The sequence below is a fragment of the Fistularia commersonii genome, chromosome 9 (assembly GCF_037954325.1).
Source record: "Fistularia commersonii isolate RoL2024-O1a breed Wild chromosome 9, RoL_Fcom_v1.0, whole genome shotgun sequence".
NCBI classification, from domain to species: Eukaryota; Metazoa; Chordata; class Actinopteri; order Syngnathiformes; family Fistulariidae; genus Fistularia; species Fistularia commersonii.
The window spans coordinates 6,032,663-6,055,534 of NC_141292.1; the positions used below are offsets into that span (position 1 = coordinate 6,032,663).

Consider the following 22,872-nt stretch of genomic DNA (forward strand, 5'->3'; position numbering starts at 1 on the left):
AAAGAATGAATAAACATAGAATCCCATGTATTCTTATGAAAATACCTCTGTTACCAACTCTTCTAAAATGAATATATTCCATTGCAGTTAGCATCTCCAGCTAAGAGCATTGACAATGTACTCTGTTACAGCACAATGGTTGCAGAATCAAGTAGTGAGCAAACGTAGCATGCAAGCATATACTTTAAAAAAACAAAAAAAGCGAGACTCCAGACATGATTTATGTGTGCTTTAACTTAAGGAAATCGTCCAAAAAAATGACTAGTGTAACCCCAGGATAGATGTTGGTGTCTGCGCACAGAGCAGTCATAATCCATCAGCTCTGGAGAATCATACTGATCCTCAAAAAGTCCAGAGAGCCGGATGAATAAACAGAGGGGGATATGTCCGGGCATGCACACTTTATGCTTTCTAAGAAGTGTCTAGCTCTGGCTCTCACTATCGATGACTCACTGTCACACACTGTTACACACTTCCACACTCCGAAGGAAGAAATAAACCCCCATCCAACCCTTTTTGCCCAGATACAAACACACACACACACGCACAGACACATACACGCAGACACTTCACAGACATCCTTTATGGAAGAGATAGACACTCTCAAGCAGGGGAATCCATGCCACATCACGTTGCATTCAGGGTATTTCAGAGGCTAATCCGTCATAGCTGTTGGCATCTGGTGTGTTTTTTTTTTTTATATATATATGGAGCAGATGACACAGACGACTACTGCTTAGTGCATATCACTTGCGTTATTTTGTCAAACAAATGAAGTTTCAAAAATAATGAAACTGTTTTCCCTAAAAAAAATGAGAGGCCCGGAAGTATTGGGAGTCTTCAAGTATCTCAGCTTGTGATTGGGGTTAACAAATTAATGAAATTAAATAAACTAAAAAATTAATATACTAAAACAAATATTGCCTTAATTCCCCTCATGGACTTTACAATTACCAAGTCTTTTTTTTTTTTTCAACTGACAGGATCCGATTCTTTGAAAATACTTGAATGGGATTAGTGTCATGTCCGGATAATGGAATCCTGCAGAAAATGAATGTTAGAAGATTAATATTGTGTTTTTGCATTTTTTTTTTTTAAACAAATTCAGATATTCTGTACCCGCATTCACAATACAAAAACAGCATCTCATCACAAGGTCAGCTTTGAAGGGGATGGCAACTTTTTTTGTTTTTTTCTTTTTGCAAATGGGCTCACTTCCAACAGATGTCGATGCCATCCAAGCAGACTGCACTGTTTTTATGCGTGAAACGTTAACCTGTTTATGTGAATGACATAATACATCACGGTATAGTAAAGCCGTCATGTAAACAATAAAAAAAGTTTGAGGGCTTCAACCTCGTGTCAAATATTCCGACTTCATGCAAAATGTATTCGATGGTAACCAATGAATATGCAAATGAGGGGCAGCCTTGTTGCCATTAGCGACATAAACTGTATATGTTCGGTCACCGGGCGTTCTTACGACCGAGGTTCTTTTCTTTTTTTTTTACGTTGGAACCAGTAGGCTGGTAATACTAGAGTCAGTTTTTAACGTTTATTTTTACAGACGCGAGCCACTTAAACGACTAAAATGAAATTATAACCGAAGTAAAAAAAACAACATACCCCTGACCTTTCACTTTCATTCATACATGCCGCTGTTCAGAATCACCCCAGGATTCTTTCCTCTGAGTGATGCTAACACAGCATAATTCTTGAGTGGCTTCCAACCTATCTTCCCTGAATCCACTTCCATGACAATCCACATTTTTTCATTGTTGTTTTGTTTTTGCCTTTTATGTTTCATTCTTCATACTTTCTCCTACCGCAGTTCCCCAGGGCATACAATACAAGATTTATGAGAGGCATTCTCCCTCGCTCTAACCCTGATACTATTTACTACTCATGTAATGTGAGGACAGACCTTACAAGCTCTCAGTTAACAGGTGCCATGTGTTAGCATGTATTATGTTAGAATATGAGCGCGTTGCTCCGACAACACATGCAACTATCAGGAGCTGTGTTTGTAGTTCGTTGTCAGGAGTCACAGCAAACCCGGAGTATCAACTGGAAATGATAAATGTCGAGAAATATGCACCAAAACAGCAGCCGTGTACCGAGCGAGAGGCTGGCCAAAGTAGAAAAAAAAAAAAAAGGAATAGGGAGCTGACACAAACAGTGACCTCTTCCAAAAGGGATAATTGAGTACAGTTTACACACACAGTATGTTAGACAAGCCCAGACTTGCCTCTGGTACAAACACTATAGTCAGTGCTCGGGTAAGGTTAGTAAGTGAATTTAAATATTCTATAGATCTCACACTTACACGTATACAGACAGTGCGAGATACAAGGACTGCAAGTATTCCGGCCGAACGATGACGAAACACCGATTCTGCTGCCAGATTTTAACTCATTACATGAATTGGCTCTGCGATGCTCTATCATCGTTTAGATAATCAATTGCTTGCATAGGTGGTGCTAATAAATACCGTACGACATCAATTAAAAGCCAAGTTTTTTGAAAAATAGAGGCCGCTCTGAATTTGAAGTTGGGTACAGCTATTACTCATGTTATTAAAACCCGAATCCAAATATCAGTCTACTTAACTGATTGCCTCGAATGTAAAACCGAGACAAAGGAGCTCTTCATCAAGCTCTCGGCGGAGAGTCATTCATGTGTTTATATTCACGGAATAAGAGAATGACAAAAACTTCCTCGACTTTTTTTCGAGGGAGTCAGGGGAGCGTGTCTGTGTGCGTGTCTTCGGCGTGCTTACACAGCAAATCGGTTTCATTTTAAATAATTAAGACGAAGAAGAGGAACCTCGGTCACTTTGTCGGATCCCACTTTCTCCTTCTTTTCCACTAAAACGCAATGTGTTCGCATGATATTGCGCAACTAGGGGATTCGATTGCAACTCTTCCGGCCTGTGATTGCTAAGTTTTTTGTTTTTTTTTTTGTTTTCTTACATGTAATATTCATATCACTTTGCGCACAATAAAAACAAGGAATTAAAAGCTTATCCAACAAAACGCTGCAGCAAAGTACATGAAGCACAATAAGACTGCCTTAAAGAAATAAGAGTGGTTCATCAGAGGCCTCGACCCGACTGCTGTCCAAGAATAGACTTCAGTTGATGGTGCTCACGGATTAAATCAATCTCTTCTTCTGCTGAGGAGGAGTTTAAAGCGGAAGGCAATGTGTTGAGAAGATTTCTTATTTATTCATTTTTGGGGGATAAAGGTCGGTGATAAATCCGAAGTGTTTCATTAAGACTTTTGGTCGGTGGTTCGCCCGCTTTGGAAAAGATTTCGCATTTATTGTCGTCAGTCTTACACGGCGGGAAGAGCTCGAACAGAACATGGGATGGAAATGTTTCACTTGCAAAAGAAAAAACAAATGTTTGGTACAGGAGAAACCAGGTTCAGGTAGATTATGCATAAAGGATTATATGATGACACATAATATGCATTTTATTGATAACAGAATCAACTGTGATGACATTTAGCGTGAGGATGATCTGATAGATGTGCCGACAACTTTGGGTTTTTTACTGAAATCTGTTGTCTTGATGAGTTTTATTTCCTCGTGCAGCCTCAGTTGATGAACTGAAGGAAGATAGCAACTTCATTCACTGAATCAATTCTCTGTTTAAGTTTAAATAACTGAAGGGTTGATCTGCGCTGATTGAGAATATAATACAATAAGGGTTATATCTTTTTTTGGCAGTTGTACATTCATTCCCACCAGTAGCTACACTTTTACTGACGTGCGACACACTAAAGCATTGGAGATATTTACTGGAAAATCGACGTGCATATTTTTTATTACTGCGGTAAAGTTGATTTGTTTTGGGTATTTTTCAAGCTATTAATTTGCGACTTTAATTGTGCATTGTGTCAGATATGAGGCATATGATATAGAGTACAACAGTTTGAATGCCGTAATTGGTATTACTGTCATATAATTTAATTATGCCCGGAAACACGGTCGCGCATGGCTCAGTCATGCATATCCAGTTGGTTGGAGCGATCAGACGTGCACAGATGGGACCTGTTTTCTAACCTCACCTTGAATACCAAATGTTAAGTTGTTAAAATTTGGATTTACTGTCAAAGGATGAGCAGTTGAGATAAAGTCCTCTGGTGGACATTAACTGTTGTTTAATACCTTTCTATTTTTCAACAGAAAACTAAATCTGAGGCATGAGTTTTTCAAACTGACTTTGGTTCTGAGTCATAAGAAGGAAATCGTGCACAATCCATGGGGAATAGACCTTCGTGATCTTCCAGTGTTGTTCCACGGCCGGTCATTTGCGTGTTTTTGGGATGAGTCAGTCACCAGAATGTTTGCATGTTGATGTATTGACTCAGAATGCCAACCAAAGGCAAACCTCAAATCACAGCAGTGGATGTGGTGAAGTCCTGGAGTTAAATTTACGATGCAATCAAGGGAACTGACTTAAGCTTGAGATTTAGTGTAAGGTGAAAGCAAAGGAGGGGGGGGGGAACGTATTAATGTGAGAACACTAGAAACTAGCATGTTCCAGTGACGTGCCCAAATTTCACTTAAGCTCTCAATTTACCAAAGTCATCAAAGTGAAAACATTCAATAAATGATGTATTTAGTGTAACGGCTGTACCTTCTGCCTCGAGCGGAGACCAGTGTCCAGAGGGGGCACAGGGTCGCGGGGATGAGGAGTTGGAGGCATATTGCAGCAAAACTCTCCCTTCCGTGCATTTATCGCATATTGATCCCACTTCTCTAGGAAATCAAGAGTCAGGCACAGCAACCAACTTAGAAACCGGCCAATGACACACATATAACTAAGCACATGTATATCCTTGGTAATGAGTTACAGTATTTTTACGCATTAAAGGTTAGAAAAAGTTGCCCCCCCCCCCCCCTTTTCAGCCCCCCACCAGCTGGTGGTTAGTGTGTCTGTCTAGTGTGACACGATTACGCAAAAACGACTTGACCGAATTGACAGAACCTGGGTAATGCATGGGCCAAGGAAGAGGCCACCGAATTTTGGGATTTGAGTTTTTTTTTTCAACTTTAGCATTGGTGAAAGCTCTCTTTACCCATCTGTCCGTTTATGTGTCTATCTGACTTTAATCAGGATTAGACGAAAACTGCCGGGCCAAATATAACCGAACTTGGTGGAGGGCGGAGGCTGGACCAAAAAAAGAACCTCGGGGCACACATTTCACAAAAATAGCTTTTCCTTTCTGTCTTTCGGCTTTGGCAGAAGCATGCACTCTACATTGCATTCTTCATTTTTAATGTATTTGATTGTATTATTACTACGATAACCTTTTAAGTATTCAGTAACGCCATCCGTACGACTGTTGAGCGAAAGCTCATTTCACCTGTCGTAAAAGTGTCCAGAAATCAGTGGAAACCACTCCAGGGTGATGGAGTTATGATGCTGCTCAACCACTTGGGGGGGCATTGGCACTGGCGGAGGTTTGGAGTCTGGTTGCCAGGTCTGGTAGATGAGGTCCAGGTAGCAGTGCATCCGTGCCACCTGGTTCAGAGTGAAGGAATCCGTGCAGGCGTCGTCTGCAGGAAAATAAAGTCAGTCAGAGGGAGCGTCTGGTACGGCGCTTTGGACTCATACGCCAATCAAATAAACAGACTAAACCTTGTGTTCTCGTTCGGATCTGTGTTTACTCCCCATTTGTTAAAACAACAGAAAAATGTTAAACATTTACGCAAAGTGGGGGACATGAAAGGACATGCTGCCTCCCTTTTCCCCATGAAATGTCCCTGCTAAATTCCACACATGTCTCAGTATGCACACATTGTCAATGAATTCCTCAGCAGTGATCTCTCCGTGTCTGTTTATGCATGTGATGGGAATACTGTGGTATGTGGGCAGGTAAATAGAAAAGTGGCTCGGGTCTTACCTGCATAGCTCATGTAGTTGTTAAACGGCGTGTGTGTGAAATGTGGACAGCCGCATGTTTCGTTGCCTGGCTCGGGATCATGGCAACCTTTGTATTTGGGTGTGGGGTTGGTATCCGCGCACAGATCGCCGGTCTCCATCGAGGGCTCGGTCTCCAAACACGCGTCGTTGCACGACTCGATCTCCGATATACCCCGAAACACATGGTAGAGCCCCAGACTGTGACCGATCTCGTGAACCATGGTGTCCGTGTGACCAAATGTACCGTAGAAGGAAGGGTTGAGCACAATTCCGCCTGAGGAAATATCGAAGAAAAAGATACCGTTGTGCGTGACGTAAACATGAAGTAATCATGTAACTGTAGACAAAATTAGACGATGCATAATTCATGCCGCCTCAGCTTCATTATCATCTTCACTGTTTGAGCAGTGATGAAGACAGAAACTGCTCGGGGCTTGAACTGGAATTCCACTAAATCAACAATCCGAGCTGTCAAAGAAGGGGTGTGTGCAAGTTCTTATGCGTCTGAATTTGATTGTTGATGCATGCATTTTTTATTTCTAGTTTTTTTTTTTTTTTTTTTTGGTCTACCCAAATGTGTGAGAGCTTCTTTGTCCCAGGGCCAAGTGGCAACCCCTGCCAGATCTTCGTCAGAGGAATTAGCAAAGAAGACGTTCAGGTGAGTTGAGCCATCCAAACGTAGAATTTCCTTGAGCTCCTTCACATCCAAATAAGCTCTGTGAGAAAGAAAAAAAAATGAAGGCAGACCAGAATTATTTAGGCCGGGTGGGTGGCATGACACGGGAGGTACAGTGGCCATCGAGTAAGTTGATTTGTTTAATTTTGCATTCCCCCAGAGGTCATGATGAAATGTCTGAGCAGGACGTTGAGCCCCAAATTTCCCCCCCAAGTACTTTGAGTACCGCTAAGGTAGAAAAGTGCTGTATAAATGAAGCCCATTTACCCATTCAAGATAATAGCTTTAGAATGAAAATAGTCCACTTCTCATGAATATAGATTTCACCGTAGCCCGGGCTTACAAATAAGACCTGTTAAAAAGTAAATGGACTGCATTTATATGGCCCTTATCGACTCTAGTAAAGACACAAAAGGCCTTACAAAACATTAACTGGAACGCATACATATATATATTTGTATATATATATATACACAGACACCCACATAAACACACGTATATACATATATGTATGTGTACATGTGTGTAGGTATACATGTATACATTTTACAGGTATACAGGTAAAATTCACATATATAAGCATATATATATATATATATATATATATATATGCATAGATACTTATCATATGCATATATATAATATAGATAGATAGATAGATAGATAGATAGATAGATAGATAGATAGATAGATAGATAGATAGATAGATAGATAGATAGATAGATAGATAGATAGATATTTCTATGTAAAGCAACATCAGCACAACCTCTGGAAAAGCTGAGTGAAAGTAAGTACATGCAGGCTATAAGTCAATAAGTCAACATCCTTGGCTTTCTCACTTTAGGACATGTCTATACCCCCGGTAAGATTCAGAGTTTCCTCAAGTATAAAAGTCAATGCGATTGCTTTTCAAACTGGCAGAGTGATTGTAGAATTATTGAATTAAGTGGCAAGGGCATTGTGCTGGGATCCAAATATGGGAAAAAAAAAAAGGCCACCAAATTGTTTATGACAGGACTGTCCTTGCTGGGTTTAAAAAATACAATAAATTAATATAAAATGAAATTTGAAAAAAAATAAGAATAAAAAAAAGGTATCGATATCTATACACATAAATACACACACCCACATCACAAATATGCATAAACACACACATCCATACAGGTATCCATGCGTACATGCGCGCACATATTCATATATCCACAAACAAGTTTGCTGAGGCCGAAAGCAGCTATTCTGATTGGTATATAAACTCAGTCAACTCCGTCGATTGGGTCTGTTTATGTTCAACGTCCAGGTTGAACATAAACAGCGGATATTGATCTTTCAGCCCGTGCATATTTTCGTATATTGTGCACTCTACACTCATAAGTAATGTTTTTATAAAACTCACGAGTCAGGTGTTGATGCAGGAACTGACTATTGACGCTCCGTCAAAGAGCTTTGAATATTTTCCGTCACTGCATTTAACAGGTATTTTGATGGGAGATGAGTCGAAATTATTTGTTAGATAATTGTGTTGTACCTACGCAATACAAGATATGTTCATCACCCTGATAGTAAACTTTCTCTTCCAATGACAGGCTTTAAACACAACTAGTCAATATAACAATGTGAGCTCATTTCTTCTTTTTATGTTTCATTTGTTATGTGTATTATTCTTTACTTTTGCCTTTCAGCGCATGATAAAATGTTCGGTCTCCAGCCCTAAAAATACTGAAGGCATCACTAATAACAGCAATCACTGAGATACCTTTCCAGCAGTGAAACTGTCATTCATCTTGTGAATACATCAAACACATTGTTCTCCAAAAGCCTGGCTGGTGGCCCTGGCAAACGGCACCAGCAAGCTCAGTCATCACTTGAAAGAGACAATAATCTGTTGCATATGCTGAAGTGTCAGTTTATTCCTGTCCTCTGGCATTAACAGCCCTTGGAAATAGACAGAAAATTTGATACAAAAACAGTTCTCAGAAATAAAAACACAATCTTACTATCACAGAATAGATCCTCTTCTTCTGCTTTGACCTATTTTGTGTGACCCACTTGCCCGCCTCGATATTCACACTCTTATTCGTACGTCTTGGATCATAAGATTAAGTGCGACGTCGGCGAGGATAAAACATGGCAAGCCGCCGCGACACCTGCCCCCGGGAGGCTGAGAAAGTTGACAAACGTCTGAAATGTCCTTCCGACCACAGCACTCGGCCACGGTTCAGTGTTTCTCATCTCGGTTTAAACGTGCATTAAACAGCGCCGATACACTTTGGTGTCTAAACGGACCAAAGGAACTAAAGGACATTGGCACTTTTCTGTTAGCGTTTCTGTGACTAAAACTTTTAATTACAGGGATGATGGGAAGGGTCTTAGTTTGTATGTGTTGGCAAACTAGCATGGATAAAATGAAATGAAGTGAAAAGAAGAACGGAGAGAAAGAATGAATCATGTTGTGAGTAAAAAAGAAAAAAAAAAAGTGTGTGTTTGGTGTGAATCATGATAATGTGTGACACTGGCATGGCTGAGTGCTTTCCAGTGGGGATGCTACGTCGTGCTATAATAATCACCCGAATAACCTTGTTTCTGTTTCATTTTAGAGAATTGTCTGGCGACAATCATCATTTCAGCACCTTTAATTTGATTTATTTGTATAAAATAGGATGCTTTTGATTTGTTACATTATACCTGTTTCTTTTTTTTTTTTTTGGTTTTATGAAGAAGGCGCCTTTTAGCTGTTCCTTGATTTCAGTTAAAATTAATATGACTAATTCAGGGCTGATTTAGCGCATTAGTCTCACAGCAACAGGGTCCCTGGTTCAATTCCAGCAGGTGTGGATTGCATGTTGTTTTCCTCCGAGTTTTCCAATTTCCTCCCACAGTCCAAAAACACAAAGTAAGTTCAAATGGAGACCTTCCTTGTGTGTAAATGAATGAGTGAATGATTGTATATCTATTTATGATGGGAGAATGAGAGAGTGAGCGGTATAAGTCTCTATATGTGGCCCTGTGATCGATCCAGGGGAGCCTGCATTGACGTCACACCCCCAGGATAAGGGATGGAAAATGAATGAATTACTAAATCAGAAATACTAACTCACATTTTGAACCAATCTCTAGAAGCTGGTGCTAAGGCATGCAGCCATTCATTTTTACTGTATTATAAAAGCACTTAAAACGTGGCTGCTTCACCAATGTGCTTTTTTTTTTCCCTCCCCCTTATTTTGGTTGATAGTTCCATGTTTGAAGCCAGTGTCAGCATAAAATATTAACATTGAAATGTAAAAAACCGAGCTGTCTAATAGCGTATGTTCAATGTTGCCTGAAGGAAGCAGTTTAAAAGTCGGTAAGAGTGGTGTTTGGCAGCGCTCGGGAGGAATTTACGCCAGTGAGAAAACTCTCCCTCCGCGACGAGCCTGCTAAAGTTACTGCCAATGTACATTTCATGTGCAGTGACACAAGAAAAAGTTTCATAACATCGCCACAACCTTCGCTGGACAAGTCTGCCTCTAATCACGAGCTGGATGGGAGCGGAACAGTGAAGATGTAGTGTTCCCTCAAAAACAGACGTTTTGAATAAAGTGGTCAGTGTTGCAAATGGCTTTTTCTTTTTTTTTTTTTCAATCCTATGTGAGAGCAACTGGGGGCACCGAATGGGGCCCAGGTAGAAGGAGAGGAAAGAAGACCAGAAAACATAAAGTCTCACTTCCTAATTATTTCAGGAATTTTCTTTGTTTCCTTAGAAAATATTTGTCCGGAGTTTTTGGACATACGCGGGGTTGGGAAAGAGTCAAAGGGGTTTTTTAATGCTGAAATGATCAAGTCAGCAGCGAATTGTGGGGTCGCAGTCGAACAAATCCGAGTTTGATTATTATGACACCCCGGGCCATTTCGGAAGAATGAAAAAAAAAAAAAAAAAAAAAAAAACGTGCATCACGCGCACGGTGAATGCACAGGAGGAGAGATTAAGGTGTTGTCGAGAGATCCTTTAGTTGTCTATTTCGCATGTATGAGCGCATATGTTCTGCATTTCTAAGCGCTATCCAATAAACATGTGGTGGAAGCCTTGATCGGCTGCCACCGTAAAAAAGTCTGCAGAGGCACCTAACGGCTTCATAAGGTGGGGGGTTTGCAAGCAGAATATAGTTCGGACCTCTCCAACACTCACTTTACATCTGTCCATCCACATCTTAGTCAAAACCTCTTGCTCGTGATGACCTTTTGCCCTGCTTTATCTGGCCCCCGGTGTTCCCTCTCACACAACCCTCAACTATCCCCCCCTCCCCGCCCCCCATTCCCATTGTCCCCCTATCCACCCCCCTTACTTCTCATCATACATGTTTTCTTGCAGCGATGAGCCACTGGGGTGGTGAGAGAATTTTCCATGCATTCAACCGCACTGCTTTTCAAACAACTGTTCTTGCAAAATAAAGTGTGTGTGTGTGGGGGGGGGGGGGGGGGGGGGGGTAAGGTGAGTGCAGAAAACTTGTAATAAGATCCAGGAGTCTGCAACATACGAGTGTTATTATATCTGATGCACATTGAAATGGAGGATTATTACTTCACCTCTTTGTTTCTGTGGTATATTTATTCCACATAATGGGAAAAATGCGTCCTGAATACGTTCGTCCAGAGGTGAACCGGACCGAGAAAACTGAAAAAAATGAAGTGGGCTCCCCTGGCACCGCGTCGCTCAATGCCGACCCTAAAGCCGACATTAATCTCTTCCTTTTTCTTGCCATCCGTGCTTCTCTGGTTCTACTATTTCAACGGAGACGCTCGCAAGGAAGCAATCGGGAGAAAACTCTCTCGTGCCGTGCGGGAAGAACATTCCGAGTCAAATCGCGTAGCCGTAGCCGAGGCGGTATCAAGTGATTTTCTTCCCGTGTAATGCAAAGCCACCGATAGCACCCGGGGCCGAACGATCCCGTCGGAGTAAGCCGCAACTTCCCGCGACTGCCTATTCACGTGGTTCTTAGCGAAGGCGAAAGGCCCTCTGTCAGTCGTGCTGAGAGCACAGGTGAAATCTCAACAACAGGTGCTTTAATAATTGCGCTATAGCTTTAAAGTGGAAGTGCAAAGTCCTGGTATTTACGCCCAAGCACTCCATTATGTTTTATGGGACGGGGGCTTAATGGTTTAGACGACCAACTGTAAAACACCCAAGTCAAGGGCCTTGGAGATTAGCTCCCTGCACTAAGCTAAAATACAGCAGGGAGAGGGGGTGAAGGAGAGGGAAAGGGTGGTCCATCCATCAAGCTGCCACAGTGAGGGGTATTGACTCTGGAGGAGAGAGACAGAGGCCAAGGGAAAACGGATGACCTATTAGCCTCTAACAAAGCCAGGCCAGAAACTTCATTTCCCAAAAACATATTGAGGTTGAAAAGGTCCCGCTATCCACCTTTTCAAAGTTTGCGTATCCATCTTGATTTGGGCTGAAAGGTGTTTTCTAAAAAACATTTTAATTTCACGCGCTCAAAGTCAAACTCAAAGAAGATGCTCCACGCCGTAAAGTTGGATGGGTCAAATCGAAAAGCTTGATAACACTCGGAATTATCGGTATTGGAAAAGGATGCAGATTTGTCTTTGGAACACCTCTCGGGGTTCTTCGCCGCACTAAATAAAACTGAAATTTTGGAGACAAACGAAAACAGACAGTCATGAGGTTCGGAATATTGCATTAATCTGTGAGAAAGTACGAGCCTCTAGTTTTGTTTTTCAATCCATAAAACCATCTCGCTCATGCCGACACCGGCGGACTGAGCTTCTATCTAGTAACAATTTCACCAAACTTGATTTTTGCGTCCTTGTATCGTATGACTTTCTACACTGGAGGCCACCACCGCGAGGTCCCTCGCTCCAGCCAGAGGAAGTTTCAGCCTTAAAAATACATGCAGACAGATAACATCACATACCACCGAAACCATAAAAAGCGTCAACAAAATGTTTGTGAAAACGACGCAGAATATTTCCGCAGGCAGAGAAATGGAGAGAGAGAGAAGCAGGGGGTTATTATCAACGGTATTTTCAGATTGGAGAAACTGCGACAGGACCACAGACCTGCCCGCTCCCTATGCTAGCCAGACTTTTGAAAACACCAGGCGTAAGTGGTAACAGACAGAAATCCTTTCACAAAAAAAAAAAAAAAAAAAATCAGGACTTCACATCCATTGTTCCCTTGCAAACAAAGCACATTGTTCATGCAGAATTCCATAATTAAGGTGGAATGCAAAATGTTTGTAGCGCCGCTCAGCACAAGTCTCTCCAGACATGCCATAATCACAGCAAAATAAGCAACCACTTGGCCAGATTAGATCTATTCTGAATGAAAATACTTCTGTCCTCTATCTGTCTCGCTCGCTCGCTCGCGCTCATGCGGGTATCCTTCCATTCGCGTGCCCATCTTTCAAATACCTGCGGGGATTGAGCATTGCGACGGCAAGTGTTTTGCCAATCGCTAATGTCTAAAATTAGGTAGATTGCCCACCGGTTGATGAATGGCCTTCTAATGATGAGTCAGCTGGAAGGGATGCAGTGGCAATTGTGAGATGGAAGAAGTGGCAAACCCACCTGCTTTTACCCTGTGATGTTGTTAATTAGATGTCATTATTTAGCTATTTAGCGGTTATTATAAACATCAGGGCACTGCCAAACGGAGAATTCTTCCAGCTCAGCTGTGATTAAAAACAGCCCGCTTTGATTCCTAAATTCATATCAGAAAGTTCTCGATTGGTCCCCTGCACCGGAGCTCGTATTCTCCGCTCCGCTTGTCCCCGCATGACGGTGACAGGAAACTCTGGCAAACATCTGCGCGGATGTCATTTTTCACCCGCTCGCCGCCACGGCCGTAGAGACTCCCTGCATTGTCCACAAACATGTCTCAGTCTACCGTGTTGAGTTTCAGCGTACCAAAAAACAAACAATCCTGGTATTGGAGGTCTGGCACAAAACTTATTACAGCAAATTCCAAAGATTTATGCTCTTCTGCCAGCTTTTACTCATCATCTACAACCCACAGAGGGGTTACCGCAAAAACAAACAAAAAAAAAAATATCCTCCTGCGTTCACGGAGGGCTTCTATAGTCTTCCGACGCGGACGTATAGAAAAAAACACGACGTCTCACCTGGGAGAGTCAGCCAAACTGACTTCACTGTTTTTCGCTGGAAAAATCTATCAGGCACCCGTGTTTAGCGACCCATACCTGCCTCCTCAGGAAACATGTCTCTCAGTGGTTTCCTGGAGAGAGTAGTGTGTCTTTGAAATAATTTCCATCGCTACGAGCAAAAAAAAAAAAAAAAAAAAAAAAAAGCCATAGTGGACTCTATTTTCTGACCTCTATTTGCTCTTGCACTCTGTTTACAATCTCACTCTTTCCAAACCAACTCCCTTCTCCAATCAACCCAGCTTAATTAGGACCACTGGGTATAGGAAACAGAGTAGAAAAAGGTGGGGAGGGTTGTTGAAAAATGGATACAAAAAAAAAAAAAAAATGAACGGTTTCGCCTGTGCATTTGCTACCAGGAAAGTAATCCTGTTGCGTTTGTTTCGCCCTGCAAAAAGTGTGGAACACTGATTGAACCAGGCCAAGGCTAGATTGGACTAGCCGGCCCCGGAGGATTTCCCAGGCCACACAGGCTGGAGGTTGAGTTACACTCAGCCTCAGCCCCAGTGGTCGGGAAACAGTAGGACGAGACATTTAAAACTCTCTTCTGGGGCATGTGTATGGAAATATTTGTTGTTTGATTTACTCTAGGCATGTGCGGATTTGGTTGACCAAAATTATTCAATCACGTCTACCGAAAAAAAAAGTATCAAATTAAGCGAGGAATGTTGTGGTTATTTTAAGCTTTTTGGTGAATTTAACAACTACAAAAGAGAATGACCGTCCCCGAGACGTACGAGAAAGGGATCTTACTTGTGCGGCGAGGAGCGGTTGAAGCACGTCATGGTCACATCCGTAACGTTGGGGTTACAGCAGTCGCCGAGGTCGTAGGAGAAGTTTTCCCAGTTACATTCGGAGTTACATTCGCCGTTCCCCTGTTTGTGTTTTGGGCAGCGGCTCAGGTGGCCGGATATGCAGTCCCCCGCGTCGAACCCCGTCATGGTGTGGTTGCATTCGGGATCGCACGCGTCGTCGCCAACTTTGCTGATGTCACAGTTCGCCAGGATCAACCGGTTACGGAGGGAGGAATTAGTCACGTTGTGAATACTGAGCTCCCATGAGATGTTGTAGGGGCTGAAGGCATCGTTTAGCTGCTGGTGCTGCAAGCTGATCTGGTGGTCCGATACGGTCGGCCTCGTCCTCGTGTCGTCCCAGATATTTATCACGCGATATCGCACTTTCTTCGGCCGACGGAAGCTCCAGAGCTGGTTGTAGTTTTTAATGACCTCCACGTTGTCGCAAACGGTTTGACCACACGTAGGAGGCTCCAGCGTCGTGTCCAAGAGTCCTTCCGCGTGTCCGACACCGCCGGCGTGCAGGACGCCCGAACGCCCCCCTCCTCTCTGCTCGGGTTGAGGAAAGGTACCGTCTTTCACGGTGAGCCACTTCCGTCCCGGGTGCTCGAATGTTTCACGGATGACCAGCTGAGGTAGATCTTGAGGATCTTCGTGGCCCTGCATTTCCCTGATGATTTGCCTCTGCCCTCTCGCCTGCCTCCACAGACCCACCCTCTCCACTGCCCCTCTGTAATTGTGATTCAGCGCATTTCCTCCGATCATCAGCACCTTACACTTTTTGGTCAGGTGGCTGAAAACGTCGCCCGATTGCTCCCGACTGACGCCCACCTGGGCGCCGTTGACGAAGAGCTTCATGTAGATGCCGTCGTACGTGACACCCACGTGCACCCACTTGTTGGGCACGTAGCGAGCGTTGGAGTGGATAGTGGTCGCTTTGTGGGCGCGGTCAGTTTTGAGGGAGAAGAAGAAACGAGGGTCGCGGTTCCCGTGTTCACTGACTGATTGGATGCCAAGCAGCCAGCCTCGGTCGCTGGACGCATAGAAACATTTGTCGTAAAGGCCTGTGGGGAGGGGGGGGAGAGATAGAACACAATTAATACACGTGTGCATATTTCCATGTAAGTCAATTTGCAAAATTAGCTGGAAGCGCAGCCATCATCCGGCACCATCAGCAAAGCAATAGATAGGATCAATATTCATTCCGCGGGATGTCATTTACCGGACAAACTATCGTCAGCGACGAGAATAACATGTCACGACAGAGTCGTGTTGTCAACACAAGAGTATCAGATGCTCGGCACCTTTAAAACACCAAGCGGTCGCACCGGTGAGAAGCGACGGTAAGAAAATCAAAGGGAGATCAAATGAAAATACCGATTTAACGTTAGTTTCCGTTTATCGCGCTCGGTGTCAAATTAGGGAATGACTGAGTTGAGTCTTGAACCACCCTCACATTTTCCTCACAAGCGCTTCAGTGTTATTTCCAGCACACACTCATCATATGGTGGAGATTATGGAGCGAAGACATAAATATGATATACATATCTTTTTATATCTAAGGGCATGTTGTCCTGGAAATTGGGTTGAAGTGCATATTTAGCTAAGGGAGACTCCATGGAAATCTCTCTATATAGTCTTTTCGTGAACACTGAGTGCATTTAAAGTTGTTCGTGTAAATGTCCCTTGCCAGTGAGGTAGCCAGAAAAGGCTAGTTTTCTGCTGAAGCCTTGTTTTTGTAGAGGCACCAAAACACCTTTTTCCTGTTTCACTTGGACCATGTATGTCAGCTTCAGCATGGTAATGTGTTTTCACTTCTTAGGGGATCTCTGAATGCTAACTGTTTGTTTGTTTAGTGCTTGTTGAGGTACGTATGTGCCGGCGCGCAAGTTCGGGTTGCTGAATGCACGTTCGTGACTATGTTGCATTTATTCATACGGTCTAGTCGGGGTTCTCGGATTCAAAAAAAAAGCACACTGGCGTGTCTCACGGAGCCCATCTCGGCTCGAGAGACTCTGTGTGTTCACAGGTGAATCTGGGAAGGGAGAGCGAGAGAGAGAGAGAGAGAGAGAGAGAAAGAGAGAGAGAGATGGACTCCAGTCCCGTTCCAACAATACATTCCTAAGATTTACAAGTATCAGAGAAGCACTTAAAACTTTGAGCTGGCAATCACATCCACAATTTACTCTGTGACCTGCACGCCCGGCCTGTATACTGTGCCCTTTCTTCATCAAAAACCTGTATATATCTTCCTTTTTTTTTTTTTTTCCCTCTCCGCTACTCTAAGAGCAGTTGAAAACGATATGTTTTTTTGTAATTGCATCGCTCCCTTTACACGATTTTTTTTTTTTTTTCCCCCGCTATCGGGGGTACCTGAGTCCGGGATGAGGGTCCAGCCAAGGTGATCCCAGTGATAACTTTCTGAATTCAATGCATTACTCACTGGACCAGTATACATTCATTAACTAGGTATTTTATTGGACTAATGTTCAAAGAGCAAGAACTGAGTTCAGCATCGAGGTCAGGTCTTTGGAGTGTGACGTTTTCAGGCTTTTCGCTATACTGGAAGGAAAAAGCCCTCCATCTGTCAGCTAGTGCACTCAAGGCTAAAAGGTGTGCTAAAATGCTCGTAGGGTTCCTAGTGTAAACAGCTGTCATAATTCTGCCATGCTCAATTAATCTAACACACTACACTTTTCCAGACCCTGCACTGTGAGCAGTTGGGCTCACATAAACATACCAACACACACACACACACACACACATGCGTACACACACTGCTTATGTATGCACACAGGGACACACATGGTCCACTTAGAAAGCCACATACACGCACATGGGATTTGCATACGTTACGGCGGAGCGCTTTTTCCCTGCCGTGTTCAAAGGCAAACCTTTTCGCACTTCGCACTCGCCATTTGTCTTCCTCCAAGAAAAACACACACGGGATGAGGAAAAAGCAAACACACGCATACATATACACACACAAAGAAAAAAAAAAAAAGTCACAAAGACTTGATAAAGAAAAAGGGGAGGGAGGGAACAATGAAAAGGTCCGTTTACTTTATAGCTGCTCTAAAATGTCAAAGAGAGGCATTTTTCAAAATCAATTAGCGTCACTATACTAGACAATGAAAACGAAAATCAACTGATATTTCGCCAAAAACCCTTAAAGCTTCTGATTACGTAAAGGGCATCGCCATCGAGTTCGAATCGATATTGTCGGACAACACCGTTTAAAGGTTCGTAAACGTTGAGGGCGAAAGAGTTCGATCTGCGTTGAAACTCATCCGAGAACCGATAATCGCCGTCGGAAGGACAACCGTCCCGTTAACCATACATAAATTTGGATTTTAGAGACTTTTACAACATATTAATATGGGTGACAGTTCTTTCTCTTGCAAAATAGTATCAGTTTAAATATTACGATTTTACTGGGACAATAGACATGCGCCATTAAAATTTGAATAAGTTGTTTATTGTATGAGTTCATAAAACAGATGGCCTTAGGTTCTTTGCTGCGCTTTAATGACAACTTCCAAATTGTGTTTAAAATCGCATTGAGTGAATATATTATCACGGCTTCTTCTTTTTTGGCAGATGTATCATATATGAATATTCTCACAAAACACTGAATCACTACGGGATAGCCATACGATGAAAAATAGACGAGGGCCAAGTATCACGTTAGACTCGTATTATTTGAATCCCATCGACCGAAGGGGACTCTCACATTCCAAAACATTTTGATTCGTACAAACAGGCACGGCGTGGATTATCAAACCGCTCATTAACTCCTCACCGGCCGACTGCATTCCATTTGAATAAGCGTATTCCGAAGATTACCGTGCAACCGATTCTCCGGTCGCACATGGAGTAGAGCCGGCAACCCTAAACAAGCTAGACTCGTTCTTAACCTCTACATCATCACGCCAGATAAGACAGCGGTGAGATAAAGCAGTTATCGCATCGGTAATCTGCAGTCGTCTGCACATAATCGGCCCCCTGCAGGTCATGGAAAAGGGCTTCAGTTCCCCCTTGTGATTTAGTTTTGCTCTCCCTTTGATGCAGTACAACTTAACATGACCTGGATACAAGGCTAATACGGCACAACAAAGTTTGCATAACATTGGGACACAGTACTTGATGTTCTGATTGAGACTGTGCGTGCGCATGTGTGTGTGTGTTTGTGTGTGTGTGTGTGTGTGTGTGTGTGCGAGCACAAACCCTTTGCTAAAGTTCAAATGTTTTAAACCTGGTATCAATTCTGACCATACTGGCTGAAGACAGTTCACAACATTTGACAACTGTTTGATCTGTTAGGGAATATTAAGCAACAGCTATTTGGTCTTTTTATTCAGTATTTCCTGTTTCTGCCAAAAGGCGCAAAACAACATTCATCCACATTACCTTTTATTATGAGGGAAGCTGTTAATGTCATTAATTGTACCAGAATGTGTCTAGAATGTGGATGAAATATCTAGTCGTGGCACTTTGACCCTTCATCGGACGGCGCGAAGACACCCGGTTTCCCCGAATCCGAAAATCCAGGGCCCGAAGACGAGAGAGGGCATAGGACAAACCGCATTGATCAAAACAACCGTCTAGAAAAACAGCTGCTGCAAACAACTTTGTGGATCAAAACAAGAGGATGGGGCACTTTGAAAGGCACTGGGATTTTTGAGGCCTGAATTAGATTTAAAAGATTAGGCTTTATTGAATTTGTTTGATCGTCATATTTGCTCTCTTTCGGGGGCCCCCCTTTGGCACGCAGACGCGGGCGCGAATAGTAATGGGTTAGTCTAGACCTACGGCGAACGCAGCGTATGCGCTCACAAACAAAAACACAGTGACGCCACCTGGCCGGGGCCTGGTGATATAAATACTACGGATCACTTTCTATTAAAAGGACGTCACGAGGTGTGTGTGTGTGTGTGTGTGTGTTCCAAACGGCGCCCGGCGGTAGAGGCGACGGCGTGTTTTTGTCACCCCGCCGGACTAAATCATCGGCTACAGATGTTTCTGTTACTGCGCCCGTCCCTGGTAGGCCTGGGAGTCTCTCAGGTCACACCAGACCCTTAACATCCTTCTTCCTCAATTGGAGACACTTACAAGGAAATGGCTTTGCAGAAGTTGTGCCCCAGCCAACTGGCTGAGAGTATAGTACTCAACACACACACTCACTCACACACGCACGTGTATATGCACTAGTGACTAGAGGCATGTGTGTGTGTGTGGATAGGGGTGCAGACAGATTGAAAATAGAAGTAAATTTTGATCATATGGTTTATCCCCCCCCCCCCCCCCCTTCCCTCCCTTGGACGCGCAGCCTGCATGGAGGCTGAGGAGGACCGGGTTCAATTCAGTTCAGAACAGTTCAGAGGCAGCCATCTGCACGGTGCATGGAGCCGGCGCCGGTGGGAAGGTTGTGCGCAACGCTCTCTATCGGCGAGGCGACGCAACGGACACCGTCCAGTAACGTAAAGGAGCACCGGTGGTCGAAGCAGAGGATGCACGGTGTGATTTTTTTTGCATCTCACCGGCGCGTCTTAACGCACGGCTGCAGAACAACAAATGACGATGTTGATATATCCCCACTCTTATTTAAGGGAAGTGATTGATCATGTTATATCCGACGGACCGTGAACGCATCACCGCTGCGTAAACACAACCATGGGCATCTTCATACGATCCTAAGGTGACGATTGTGGATGGATGGAGTGTGTGTGTGTGTGGGGGGGGGGGGGGGGGGGGGGGACTGCTGAAGATCGCAGCTCGAATTGCGAGCTTTGAGCGCCTCCACGTATCGCTCGCCAAAGTTTCGCCTATGACATCATAGTTTTAAAATAGCCAAGTCGGCGCGGAGTAATGACACTTTTTTTTATGCTTTTTACGCACGGCGGCTGACGCGCAAAGGATGCTGTGCCCCCCTACCCCACACCCCCTTCAATCCCGACATGATTTACGAGCCAAAAAGATTTTTTTAAAATAACAATCCCCATCAGGTTGTGAGGAAAGGACAGAAAACGCATGCGTTATTATTATTATTATTTATTTCATAAATAACCCTCTCCCTCTGTATAACAACATCTTCACTGACCCCACTGCACTACCTGGAAGATCCGCTGTACTTTTCGGAGCATTACATCATTGTCTGGTCTGATGGATGAACTCGTCCTCAACTCACACAAACTGCATGTTGCTTTTGTTTGCCGGGACGCCCGTGCACGTTTCACACCCACTGTCACATCCAGCCCCCCCCCAAAAAAACATGAGGATGCAATATAAAAAATAAAATAAAATTAAAAAGTCCCCACCACAAAAAAAAACAAAAAACAACAACAACAACAACAATGCAGGATTTTCCCTACCTGCGATCACAGTGGGGGATCGCTGACCTCCCTCCGGTTTGATCCACATCTCCAGAGTGAAGTTCCCCCTAGGTATCTCCACGCCTGGCTTCAGCCGCAGCTGGTCTCCCCTGCCGGTGAAGTAGACAGATCTCCCCCGGTCCGGAGAATTCACCTCCGCTTGCGAGGAGCGCCGACGCTGGCGGAGCCCCCGCCGCTCCAAGCCGATCAGGGAGCGCTTGCCCCGGGGCAGGCGTGTGGCACAAGCCCCTGGGATGGTGGCTCTCGCCTCCCTAATGCGCACCAACTCCCTCTTGGATCTACCCTTCCTCCGGACCGTCCCGCACTCTGATCCAAAACACAGGATGAGAATCACCAGGCAAGACACCCAGGGAGATGTCCAAAGTTTCATTTTTTCAAAAAAAAAAAATAAAAAAATACAACAAATAAAACAAGAAGAAGAAGTAGTAGTAGTAGTAGTAGTAGTAGTAGAAGAAATAAAAGAAACTAGAAAAAAAATGTATGTCCAGAATGTTCTCCTCTTTGGATTCCTCTCGAGTTTTCCCCTCTTTTTTTCTTTTCTTTTTTTCTTTTTTTTTTTTTTTTTTTTTACAGCGGCACAATGTCAAACCGTAAATAAACCCATAAAGCTATGCTGTTTTTTTTTCTCTCCCTCTCTCTCTCTCTCTCTCTCTGTGTCTCTCTCTCACTCCTTATAATTCTAAGCCACGACCCCCCTCTCTTAAGTCAAAACTACTCTGGAGACATTCAGGGGACACGGGAATATTTGATTCATGTATGTATTCCACAGTGCCTTTTCATAGGGTCCCATTTATCCAAAGGGATGACTAATAAGTGATCAATCAGGAGGGGGGTCCAGCCGCTGCCCCCCTCATCCCCCCTTTTGGACGGTAGGAGTTACTCGCACAGATCCACAGTTGTCCGCCAGGCTCTTGTCACACCTTTTTGTTGTTTCCTTCTCCCACCCGTAGGACGGCATGAGAAATGGCACACATTAAATCCCAAAGAAAAGTGACAACAAAGCGACCTCTCATATTTATTAACAGTGGATAAGAGGTGTAAAAAAAAAATATTTATATATAAAAATAAAATAAAAAATAAAAACGGTGATCGAAAGCGATATCCAAAAATAAATTAAAAAAATAAAATAAAATAAGAAAAAAAAAAAAAAAACTTGCCCCACTCGGATTTGTGTGCAGAAAAAAAAAGTTGTACTATCGGATGTGGAGAGGCTGAGCGGTGGAGCGGGGATGGAGAGCCGCAGAGGCGGGAAGCATCGCGGTCCTCGCTGGGCTGCAGGAGCACAAACACTCGGAGGAGTCGGAGCTCGCCGTCCGCTTCAGAGGCAGTTTCTCCCCCCACCGCCGCCACCACCACCACCACCACCACCCGACCCAAGTCTTTTTAAGAACAACTCATGTTTCAAATGTTCCTGGGCTGTTTCTCCCCCCCTTTTTTTTCTTTTTCTTTTTTTTTAAGTGGGAAGTCGCACAGGTAGGTAACTCTCACTGACGGTAATTCTCCCCAAAGCCCCATTGAGCGATAGGATGGTTGGTGTTTACTGACTTTGGAAGGTGTGTGTGTGTGTGTGTGTGTGTGTGTGTGTGTGTGTCTCTCTCTCCCTCTCTCTCTCTCTCTCTCTCTGTGTGTGAACGTCGGTGTGTGCGTGTGTGTCTGTGTGTGCGTGTGTGTATCCCTCTAGTGGTTACAATTCAAACAAGCCAGCACTTGCACCAAGTCCTCCACATCTGAACGTTCTGGGGGCCACGGAAAGGAATCATCTATTCCTGTTCTGAGATTATAATGAAAATAAAATAAAAATAACTTTCTCATACTGTAGAGGTTATGATATAAAACGTTTTTCCCCTCCAAATAAAACCTTTAATAGCGGAAAATAAACTTTGCCATGAACCCCCATTCAGAATCATAATTGTACAAT

The 22,872-nt window shown here is 43.6% G+C and overlaps 1 protein-coding gene across 2 annotated transcripts in view; it reads right to left on the reverse strand.

The window, feature by feature from the left end:
* The window catches only part of pappaa (pregnancy-associated plasma protein A, pappalysin 1a), an 82,314-nt gene extending 60,203 nt beyond the window's left edge, over positions 1-22,111 (reverse strand). For both annotated transcript variants that reach the window (XM_086152128.1, XM_086152127.1), the window contains exons 1-6: positions 20,934-22,111; positions 14,522-15,626; positions 6,506-6,651; positions 5,916-6,209; positions 5,376-5,568; positions 4,646-4,767 (exon numbers count right to left, since the gene is read on the reverse strand). In XM_086152128.1, coding sequence (XP_086008254.1) covers positions 4,646-4,767; positions 5,376-5,568; positions 5,916-6,209; positions 6,506-6,651; positions 14,522-15,626; positions 20,934-21,324 — 2,251 coding nt within the window. In that variant the 5' untranslated portion in view covers positions 21,325-22,111. The remainder of the gene's footprint in view (positions 1-4,645; positions 4,768-5,375; positions 5,569-5,915; positions 6,210-6,505; positions 6,652-14,521; positions 15,627-20,933) is intronic.
* Between the last annotated feature and the right edge of the window lie 761 nt (positions 22,112-22,872).